The following is a 12,113-nucleotide window of genomic DNA, read 5'->3' as shown; positions in this document are numbered from 1 at the left end:
CCCTAGGAAACAAACTGATTGCTGGAGGGGGTGTGGGCAGGGGGATGGGGTAACTGGGTGATGGGCATTAGGGAAGGCACTTGATGTAACGAGCACTGGGTGTTATATGCAACTGATGAATCACTAAATTCTACCTCTGAAACTAATAATATACTATGTTAATTAAATTGAACTTAAAGAAAAAAATTGGTATGTCTACCGTATTTCTGACAATACAAGGACCATGGAAAGCTTTAATTACAGTTACCCTCCACCAATGGAAAGTATATATGGTATATGGTATTTTACCTCTGTTCTTTTTTGTCACTCAGGGTAGTCTTTATTATTGCCCCTATTACATTTAATTTTTATTTTTGTACTTTTGTTGTTTTCTAATTCCCAAGGAAATTACAAACTCCTTATTTAAACTGGTTATATCACTCTTTCTCTTCAGATTTTCAAAAGAAACAACCAGACGATGATTCCGCTCCAAGTACAAGTAACAGCCAATCAGATTTGTTTTCCGAAGAGACCACCAGTGACAACAACAATACCTCGATAACCACGCCAACTCTTAGTCCCAGCCAGCAGCCGCTTCCGACAGAATTGAATGTAACTTCACCAAGTAAAGAGGAGTGTAAGTGCCCAGATCTTTGAAGTGGTAGAGAAAGCAGCCCGAGAATTGTATCATGAGCTTCTTAGTAATGCCTTGTCTTAGAAAAAAAGATAGCAGTTCTTCTAAATCAAGATTAAGTGTTGACGTGTAGGCCCAAGTCAGCAAGTTAGGGAATAAATTTTAGCTATTCCATGGAGCTTAAGGTCCTTTTTAAAAGATAGCTTTTTTGGTTAACTGTCAAGGTTCATACCTTAGGGCAATGGTTCTCAGTCCTGCCTGCAAAATAGAATCCATTAGAGATTTAAAAGCAAAACAAAACCAAAAACAATTACAATCTTTAGCACTATTCTCTGAGTCTAACTTTATTGACCTGGAGGGAGCCCCAGGGACTTGTACTTTTTAACTCTGCAGAGGATCCTAATCTGCGCTAATTGATGAGAACCACTGGTCTAGAGAACTTGCTAATTTAGGAACCTTGGAAACCTTACTTCTGTCACTCACTGGGCCTTGTATGTTATTAGGCAACTAACTGAGATAATAACACTATATTATCATAGGGTATTTGAAGAGAGGAGGAAATGGTTTCTCTTATTCTTCTGTAAGTCCTCAGTGATAGAATGTTATTGTTATATATGTGATATGGAAGTCCATTGTCCACTTAACTTTTTTATTGCTGTAGCCAACTTCTTTGGGGCACAGCTATAACTAACAGTGTCTGTTGAAAATTTGGGGCACATTTTGACATAGCAGTTTTTGCTTCTTAAAAGCTTTAACAGGGTGAAATTTGATGTTTCAGATTTAATGAACATCTAGAAATCCTTGGAATATGGTAGATTAGAATGTTCTGCCTACTCACTTTGGAAAGATTAGCAGAGAACAAATTATTTATCATAAACCAGTGCACTAGGTGACATTGAAAATATAAAAGTAAAGAAGGCCAGAGTCCGTGTCTTCAAAGAATTTACTCTTTATCAGGGTAAATTAAATACATTTGTTATAATATGTCAGTGGTTCTCAATCAGGAGTGATTTTGTCCCCCCATGCTATTAAACATCCTACACTGCATAGGATAGCCCTCCACAACAAGGAATTATCCAGCCTAACATGTCAGCAATGCCAAGGTTGAGAAACCCTGAGTCCATTTTAATGATTCTTCTTAAATATTAAAGACAATGATTGTTGAAGAAGGGTGTTGGTTTACTGGAGAAAATTGTGCTGAAGACAGACACAAGGTGGTGAAAAGACATTCTAAACGGAGTAGAATGAGCTTTGGAGGAAAGGTACATGGAGTTCTGCACTGGCAAATGACCCCTTTAGCGCCATTTATAGAGGACAAGGCTAGAAAGGTAGATGATGATCAAGTCAGAGAGGTTTAAATGTTCAGCTCAGATATTTAGATGTTAGACAATAGTCATGTTTTTGAGCAAAGAAAGTAGTATTACAGTTCTTTTGGAGAAGTAACCTGAAAATCGGAAGGATTATAGTAGAATAACATTGCAGAAGAAGAATTTTTAAAATACTGTAACCTATTGAATAGAGGCCCAGGGGAAGGTGTAGAAATCATTGAGGAGGAGGGAAGAAGAAAAGATTAAAATGGTAGTGATAATGTTGGGGTAATAGGTTTTGTTTTGTTTTTAAAAATCTATTTGGGGTCATGTACTTACTGAGAAACAGATAAAAGGTAAGGCCCCTTGTCTCAGAAGAAAACACACCATCCGTTTATACCCAATTTTGGATAAAATGTTAAGTTCTCTATGGCCTTTAGGTGAAGAACTCCTTGTCTAAGGGAAAGTTTGGAGCTGGTCAGGATCTCATCTGATTGGATTCATACATACCAGGATCAGGCCACAATAAACCTGAGTAACCAAGTTGTGTGTGAGATTGAGATAACAATAGCTATCATTTTTTGAGCACTTTGTGTGTAAGACATTGTTCTATATGTTCTGAACATTTTCTCTTAGAAGCCTCATGATAACCCAGTGCAGTAGATACTATCATTATCCCCATTTTAGAGCTGAGGAAACAGGCACAAAGAGATCAAGTAATTTACCTGTGGTCACAAACAACTAGATACCAGAACCAGTATTCAAATTCAGGCATTTGGCTTCAGAAACCTTGCTTTTAATCAGTTAATTCACAATGCAAAACATAATTGCCACAGAAAATAGAAATTTTCATGTTGCCAAGATCAACACTTTCTCTTTCTGTAATTAAGGTATGTGGAAACTCAAATCATAACCAAAAGTTAACTTTATTAATTCATCATGAAAAATCTTGTAAACAGGGAATTAAAAATTTATACATAGGACTAAAACATTTTCTCTGGAGGCAGACCTTTCTGGGAAGCTAACCCATACGAGGGTTTATATAGCAAATGGCAAAGTGTGGACTCACCAAGTGGAATTAAAATGAAGTAAATTTTTAGTTGAGTCAGGCTAATTGTGAGGTGTGCTCTAAGTACATATAAGGAAGGTGTTGCATTCAGTGCAAGATTCCATCTTCATTCCCTTTTTTCCCTCCTCTGCCTGGACTTAAGACCTGCTCTGAGCTTTGTAGCCCCTAGGACACAACACTTCCTGTGTTTCCATAACTTTTTTACTGCTGGCCATTTACTGCATGGCCATTATACACTGCCATGTTTTTTCTTTTGATAATTAAATACTTTCAGTCTGAGTAAGGATGTCTAGTTCTACTAGCTTCAGATCCATTCTCTCTTTGATGACATCACTGCCTTAAACCATTGTGTTTTTATCTTGAGTTTAACTCGCCGAAACTAATCTTATTTCCTAATCCTTATAAGGCTCATTATTGTAATCTTCAGGTTTTCACAGATCTGAGGAATTGAGGATATTTGCTAATCTGAGATATGACGATGACTTTCATGTTCAAGTGGGCTGGTTGAGTTGGAGCTCAGGAGAGGGAAGTCAGAGTTAGCTTCATGCACTTGGGAGATGATAGTTGAAACCTTACTGGTTAAATGAGATTGGCAAGGATGAGAGCAAGAAAAAGCAGTGAGAATAGAACTTTGAGAGTGAAATCAAAACAGAGGATGCAACTTGAAGAAGTCAGAGAAGAGTAGAATGATAGTGGGCAAGTTCACAGAGGCCAAGGAACAAATTTCAGCTTGTTGTGTTCTTTCATAGTAATAATGAAAATGTAAGCTCACGTTTATGAAGTGTTTGCTGTTTTCTAAGCACTTTCCTAAGCTTTTTACATGTACTAACATTTAATTTTCACAGGGTCTTATGAGGTAGGTGCTTTTATTCTCATTTTTACAGATGAGGAAGATAAAGCATAGAGAGGTTCAGTGACTTCAGTCCACAGTTCCAGAGCTGCTGCTTCTCAGTATAGTTCATGTTCCAAAGCCTATGCTTGCAACCAGTTGCCTCATCATTAAAATTCTGCAGACTGTAAACTGACAAGAGACATTTGGATTTGATGATCATGAGGTCGATCACCTAAATACAAACTATTTACTAATCTATTGCAGATTGGTTGTATATTCATTTAGCGGTCTTTCCTGGGAGCCTACTCTGTTAGGCACTAGGTTAAGTGCTGGGTACAGAAATGAGCAAGATTAGGCCCCCAAGGAGGTCACCTTTTCAAATATATATGCCTCTCCCTGAAATTCTGGCTTGTTCTCCGACACAGGTACAGAAGAATTTCAGGGTATAAGGAAAGAGGCAGCAGGAGCAGTGATCAATAAGCATGTCATTTGCAAAAGCTTTCTCACTGAGGTTGAAAACTGTGTGTGCCTGATTTATATGTGGGGTATATAGGGATGAGAAAAGTAGGGAAGTTTGTTAAAGTGTTAGGGCGGATACATTATAAGTCAACATGAGATAATTACAGTGATTGCCAAGTAGCGATGAAGACCCAGGTGAGAGTAGACAGCCCTATCCCTAGGCACCTGGCAAATTTCTTCAGCTGTGATGTACATCGTAGAAGCAGGGTGGAAGAAGAGGAAGCAGGGGATTACTTATGTTGATCTTTTAGCATTCTCGGGACCAGAATTTCATCTGGTGGTCCTTCATAGCTTCCCTTATATAGAGGTATGGAGAGGTAGGGTGTGGAAGTTGCTGGGGAATGGGTTTGGGATTGCAAATCCAAGTACCACACAATTTGTTAACTATACAGTAATTATGGATCTGTTGTTATTGTGTAGAACTACAATGCTGTGTATTCTTTAGGACTTGTGAGAAGGTCTTACTTTTTCTGTACTAAGAGAATGAATATTGTTTATATCTGCTTTTTGCTTCTGTCAAATTAATGTATGAAAAGAAAGGTGGTGACAGTCTGGGTACATTAATGCTGTATTGAAAAGACTGCAGGTAGAGTTAAAAACTACTGACAAGAGTGGGGCACCTGGGTGGCTCAGTTGTTAAGCGTCTGCCTTCGATTCGGGTCATGATCCCAGGGTCTTGGGATCGAGCCCCACATCAAGCCCCACATCCCGCCCCATATCCGGCTCCGTGCCTGGCAGGAAGCCTGCTTCTCCCTCTCCCACTCCCCCTGCTTGTGTTCTTTCTCTCGCTGTCTCTCTCTCTCTCTCTGTCAAATAAATAAATAAAATCTTAAAAAAAAAAAAGCAAAACAAACTACTGACAAGAGTGGTTAAGTAAAGAAACAGGACAGATTTTTATCCAAAAGAATTTCTTAAAACACCTAACTGAAGGTCAAATAAAACATATCCAAAAGCTCCAAGTAATATTTTTTTTGTCTGAATACACACACATACCTCTTCCTCTCCCATTGTGTCTACAGAAGAGTCTGCAAGTTCCGTCATTGGAAACTTAAAAAAAAAGGCAGTGTAAACAAAACTCAAATAGTGACCAAAGGACTTGTCATAGCATTTAAATGCTGTAATAATGGTAACAGCTAGCACTAGAGTACTCATCAAATACTAGGCACTGTTTGAAATACTTTATCTGTATTAACCTACTTTATCGTCATAATTACCCTTGTATGGTGGGGACTGTTACCGTATCTGTTTTCATGGATGTGGAGATGGAGGCACAGATGACTCAGTATCTTGCCCAAGATCACAGAACAGCCTGGCTTTCTGGCATTGCACCATAGCTTCCTGTCTCTGTAGCGATTTATAGCGTAAAGGACATTGCATGCAAATGTAAACTACAGAGGAAGGAGAACAAAATAACAAAAAAAACCCTAACATTTTTTCCTGGTTTTGCTACTATTCATTGTTCTCCCAATTTTCAGGGTTTTCATAGAGGAGATAAACAATGATTTGTATTCATGTTTCTTGACCCAACTTTTAAAGAGAGAAAGGATAATGTCAGATTGTAGAAAGAACACTGGAACCAGTTGTTTTATTTTTAAATGAGCAGCAGCATGCTGACTGGTCATCTTAAGTCAGAGTCTTATCAGATTGGACCTAAAAGATGAAAAAATGCCCTTTCTCTCTCCTGTAAATCAGCTTTCTTGTTACTCTGGGCGTCTACTTATGACATGTTTGGAGACTTCTGATGTGCATGCCTACCTAGGTTTGGTTTTGTGTTTTTTTTTTCCTAGTCCCACTACATATTGGATAGAAATTGAGGTGTTTCAGGAGAATTGGTTGGTCTGTTTCTTTCTAGGCAGGAGAGGAAGAGAACTAATACCAGACAGAGTTGATATCCATACCTGCTACTGGGGAAGAGTAATGGCAAGAAATGGGCTTGTTTTCAAATATTCTGACATTCTAATCTACCAGTTAGAGAGGGCCCACCTCATACAGAATACTTTCCTAAGGTCTGTGGAGGCACAGAGTAAGAAATAAACAGCAGCCAACACATATATAAAAATATAGTTTACAAGAGGAATTGGCAAAATACAGCCCACGGGCCACATCCAGACCATCACTTGTTTTTATATGGTCTACGAGCTAAAAAATGATTTTAGAAGACTGAAAAAAGTCTAACAATATTTTGTGACATTTAAAAATTATATGAAATTTAAATTTCAGTGTTTCATAAAGTTTTATTAGAATACAACCTGCTCATTCATTTATGTATTGTGTCTATGGCTGCTTCTGCACTCCAGCTGCAGAATTGGGTAGTTGCCACAGAGACCCAGTGGTTCTTTACAGAAAAAGTTTGCTAACCACTGTTTAACAAAGCACTTTAACAAACATTTTCCTGGGATCATCTGTGCAAGGCAGGCATGGCAGATATTCTCCTTCCTGTTCTACAGATGAGAAAAAGGTTTGCATGGTAATTTGCTTTGAGTCACATGACAGGACTAGCACTTAGCTCTGGGCCTTTTTCATCCATAATACTCAAGATTTTTCATATTCTTCTCTACTGCATCTACCCAAGAGATGCTTTTGTTATAGCCAAAAGGAAACATACAGAAAAAGTGAGAACCATACTAACTGGAATGTTAATGAAGATTGTTAACGATGAAAGCTTCATTTCCAATTGCTGGCTGGATTTTCTTTTAATTATGACAGTGATTCCCAAAATAGAAATTTGAGAACATTCTTTATCTGTGGTTAAATTAATTTGGTTGAATAAGGAGATTTCCATTGTTTCCTTGGAAACTGGTTCATGGTGATACCCCAGCTCCCTCAGGCATTTAGAAAGTAAAATAAAATAGAAATAAAATAGTACTGCATTTTAATAGATGTCCTTGCTAGACTGCCGTTGGGTCTTTGAACATACGTTGGGCAGGCTTCACTAGATTCTAGTCTTCAGTCCTGTCTGACAAGCCCTTATCTGTCCCCTGGAATATTATATTACAGCCACCAAGTAGCAAGACTGTTTGTTTTTACCAATTAAATTTCTAATAATCTTTCAGTGAAACTAGTTTTCCCTTTTTTGGACTACACCTGCTTCAGAAGACCAGGTAGATATTGGGCAAAACAGGCTGGCTTATTCTAGTAGAACGTTTAGAAAATATTACCTATTAAAAAAATACTTTACGACTTCCTGCTGGGCTGGTTTTAAGTGAAATATGGTGGGGAGATTTATTTACAGTTCTCTCTGTATGTGTCTTTCTCTTCCCTTTTCTCTAATGAAGCTCGAAGCATCAGGTCGTTTATCAGAGATAATTATACAACAGATGGAGCTTTTCTGATATATAATAGTCTCAAAGTGGAAGATTCTTTCCCATAATGAAGAATGCCCAAACTTTAAATGTCTCTTTTGATTTTAATTTAAAGGTATTTTTTTTTTCAGTGCATTTATTTATCCTGGAGCTGATTCTGTAAAACATGCTGCTTTTATTATAGCTGTGTTCTAAAAAGATTGATACTTTGCGGTGCAGTATGATAATGTACAGTTATATGCTGTATTGAATTGAATGGCTGTCATTTACCAGGAATCAATGTATGGGATCATTAAATTAATCCCTGTCAAAAAGCAGACGGACTTGAGCAGTTTAGCAGTGTTTTCTTATCAAAATTATTTCTGTTCCATAATGTTAGCTGGGTTGAAACTTGTTGAGGCACTCATAGTATCATCTGACCTTTAACTTGTAGTCAAAATAAAGACCAAATTAAGGCAGAACCATGATTTTTAAGTTACTCATTTGCTGGCTCTTTTTCCTAAAGAGTTTTAATGCTATTTTTTAAGTATACAAGTAAAACAGAGGCATACAGGTTTATATAGAATAGAAGGTGAAAATATTCTTTTCACACCTTTATCCCCAAACCCCCACTAAATTCCCATTCTTTCCAGAGATAACCACTGTTTATTCATTTTGGGTTATGTATTCTTCTTTTTTAATGCAGTTATATCTATGTTTGCATACATAAAGATTTTGTTCATTTTTATACAAATGGGAACATACTCTATATTATTTGTAGTTTGCTCTTTTAATTTAACAGTATATACTTTTTAAAGATTTATTTATTTTAGAGAGAGAGTGGGCACACGTGGACGCACAAGTGTGAGGGGCAAGAGTGGGAGGGAGAGAGAATCTTAAGCAGACTCCGTGCTGATAAGGCTCAATCTCACAACCCTGAGATCACAACCTGAGCTGAAACCAAGAGTCAGATGCAGCTGGCCGCACCACCCAGGTTCCCCAATAGTATATTTTTGAGATCTTTCCAGATTAGCACATAAAGATCTGTGTAATTCTTTTTAAACAGCTTCATAGTATTTCATATTATTATTATTTTCTCTTTTCTTTTGAGACTGTTTCTAATATTCTACTATAAACCATGTGATGTAGACATTTTTGTACATGACTAATAGTGCATGTGTCATTTTTCCGTGATAAATACATGGAAGGAGGAAACAAGAAGTCAGAGAATATGTATATTTTAGCTTTTGATATACATGGCCAAATTCATTTCCAAAATGACATTACTATTTTGTACTCCTAAGAATAGTGTTTGAGAGTGTTTCCCATGCTTTTACCAGTGTTAGGTGTTCTGGGGGAAGGGGGGCAATAGGTAAAAGAATAGCTCATTTTAACTTGCATTCCCCTGACATCTCCTGGTAGTGAGATTGAGCACTGCTGCATATGTTTATTAACTGTTTATGTCTCCAGTGATTTGCCTATCTGTACTCTTATTTGTTTTTTAATTAACTGTCTTTTTCTTACCCATTTGTAGGAACTCATAAGTCTTTGTTGCATATCTTGTAAATGTTTTCTTCTGGTGTGTCACTTGACTTTGAATTTTGATTTGGGTACCTTGTATTTTATTAGAAAATTTACAGATTTTTTTAAAAGTCAAGTGTTCTGGTCTTTTGTCTTCTACATTTGTGCCTTTCTTAGAAGGCTTTCTCTATGACTGGGTTATAAAAATATTTTTATATATTTTGATACTTTTATAGTTTATCTTTTTCTATATTTAGCTCTTGAATCCATCTGGAATTTATTTTGTATATGATATGAGGTATCATGATTTATCCTTATAATTTTTCCAAATGGAGAACCAGTTATCGCAAAACCATTTATTAAACAGGTCTGGTTTGCGGGGTGCCTGGGTGGCTCAGTCAGTTAAGCATCAGACTCTAGGTTTGGCTCAGGTCGTGATCTCAGGGTTGTGAGATCAGGCCCCACATCGGGCTCTACACTGAGCATGGAGTCTGCTTGAGATTCCCTCTCCCTCTTCCTCCCCTTCTGCTCCTCCCCCTGCTCTCACGCATTCTTTCTCTAAAATAAATAAAATTTTTAAATAGGTCTGGTTTGAAATGCCATTATCATTATATAAACATGTATCTGTTTTGGGGATCTTTTATTTTGTTCCATTCATCTACTTGTATATTCCTAAGACTGGAATATAGCTTTGTGGTATGTATTGATATCTGATAGAGCCAGTCCCCCTTAGTTTATTTTTTTCTAAATTTTGTTAGCTATTCTTTTGTATTTTCTCTTGTTAATGAATTTATACTCAGCTTATCAAGCTATATTAACAGTTACAGTTTGATTTTGATTGGGATTATATTGAATCCATAGATTTATTTGGGAATAATTGACATTTTAATACACTATTGGGTCTTCTCATATAGGAATATTATTTGTTTTCATTTATTTAAACCTTATTTTTTTGAGCTTTAAATGTTTTTTTCTTTTTTTCATTTCTAACTAATGGGACTACTTCTAGTAGGATTTCACAAATAGAGTATTTGCTGTAGGGTTTTCTTTTGTAGATATTTATCAGTTTAAGGATATTTTTCTATTTATGGCTTGTTAACTTTGTTTTTTTTAAATTAGGAGTCAAATGACTTCTTTTTAACATCTATGGAGATGATCATTTGGATTTCTCCTTTAGTATGTAATCTCTTAACTTAATGGACTTCCAGGGTTAAACCATCTTTGCATTTCTTGAATTAAACCCTGCTAGTTCTTTCAGTATACTGCTTTTGCTTCAAAATGCTAATTTTATTTTAAATTTTATACCCTTTTAATAAGTGAGTTAATTTTATATGTAAGTGTGTTTATATATGTGGGCAGGCTATTCCTGTCTAGTTTCGGCATCAGTTATGTTAACTTCATAGAAAGCTTTTCATCTTTTCCTGTGCTCTAAATACAAATTTTTATCTTATACTCTCACATTATGTAACATACCTATTCTTTGAAAGCTTGAAGGACTTATTCATAAAACTGATTGGCCTGATACCTGATATTGTACTAGTCATATTTTCTACCTCATTTGAAGTCAATTTTGATAATCAATATTTTAATAAAAATGTTAATTTCATCTAGACTTCTAAATTTATTGGAATACATAGCTTTCATTTATTAACTCTAGAGTATATATTGTACCAAGTACATAAGCTAAATATTATTCTAATTACTCTGATATTGGTTATTATTTCCTGATTTGTCTTTATGATCCTCTGGTTAACTCAGTGGAGACATATTAAACTGGGAAGTTACCACTGCCACCATTGTGTTTTTGTAGCATTACAGCCATATCTTGCTTCTAGTCTTGTCCTAGTCCATAAATTTATCAGATGAGTTTCCCATTGATACCATGTTAAACAAGAAAGGAAAGGACCGAGCCTTCAGCTCGGGTCATGATCTCAAGGTCCTGGGATTGAGCCCTGCATCGGGCTCCCTGCTCAGTGGGAAGCCTGCTTCTCCCTCTCCCACTCCCCCTGCTTGTGTTCCCTCTCTTGCTGTCTCTCTCTCTGTCAATTAAATAAATAAAAATCTTTAAAAAAAAGGAAATTCTTTAATTGACTTATCATCACCTGTCTGGTCATTCAGATTCAAGCATCCTCCCCTGTAATCTGGACCCTCATTGTATCTACCTGTCTAACCATTTCAGCAGTGATGTTCAGCTCTGAGCCAAGCTAGACCCTATTGTCCTCAGAAGACATCCTGGCACTTGTCTTACCACTTTTATTCATGTTCTTAGAAGCCATCTCAAAACCATTTTATCCACACTATTTGCTTCCTCCAAGGATTCCTATACTTTCTTCCTACCTGTAACATCTAATCCCATATTGGTTTGGTTAGCTCTTTAATGATGTCGTCTCCTTGTACCAGCTTAGAGGGTAAACCCAGAATTAGCAGAGACTTCATTATATGTTGCTTTGCTCTTCCCCAGAGTACCCAGCACAGTGCTTGGCAAGGCAGTGCTCAGTAAGTGCTTACGGATTTAAATAGTTAGAAAAGTTTTCTGATTCTTCTTACTTTTAGAAACCTACTTTATGTGTTTTGGTATATTAAAGAGAGGTTTGTCCTGAACCTGATTTGGAACAACTTACTTAATATTCTTTTATTATTTTCTGTGTCTGTGCCATTCAGTATCCTTATGATGAAGCAACTCAAAAAGGCAGTTTCCCTACCAAAGTTTGAAATTTGGTTGCCTTGTTGTGGTGACAGTTCATCTCTTTTAACCACCAGAGCTTTTGCAATAAGGGGAGACTGTCTTCCTTCTTCCCTTCCTCCCTCCTGCTCTTTTTCTTTCTTTTCTTTCTTTCTTCCTTCCTTCCTTTCCTTCCTTTCTTCTCTTTCTTCTCTCTTTCTTTTCTTTTCTTTTCTTTCTTTCTTTCTTTCTTTCTTTCTTTCTTTCTTTCTTTCTTTCTCTCTCTCTCTCTCTCTCTCTCTCTTTTTT

General features: G+C 36.7%; 1 protein-coding gene across 2 annotated transcripts in view; it reads left to right on the top strand.

Annotated features, from left to right (window-relative positions):
* The window catches only part of ZFAND3 (zinc finger AN1-type containing 3), a 330,031-nt gene that overhangs the window by 248,189 nt on the left and 69,729 nt on the right, over positions 1 to 12,113 (top strand). For both annotated transcript variants that reach the window (XM_028120759.2, XM_028120760.2), the window contains exon 3: positions 434 to 616. In XM_028120759.2, the coding sequence (XP_027976560.1) occupies positions 434 to 616 (183 nt within the window). The remainder of the gene's footprint in view (positions 1 to 433; positions 617 to 12,113) is intronic.

Source organism: Eumetopias jubatus, unplaced genomic scaffold, assembly GCF_037043125.1.
Source record: "Eumetopias jubatus isolate StellerSeaLion01/CBP00866 unplaced genomic scaffold, mEumJub1_p1.0 scaffold_6, whole genome shotgun sequence".
Lineage (NCBI taxonomy): Eukaryota > Metazoa > Chordata > Mammalia > Carnivora > Otariidae > Eumetopias > Eumetopias jubatus.
The sequence above is the reverse complement of the archived record's forward strand: the minus strand, read 5'-3'. Positions and strand labels throughout refer to the sequence as shown.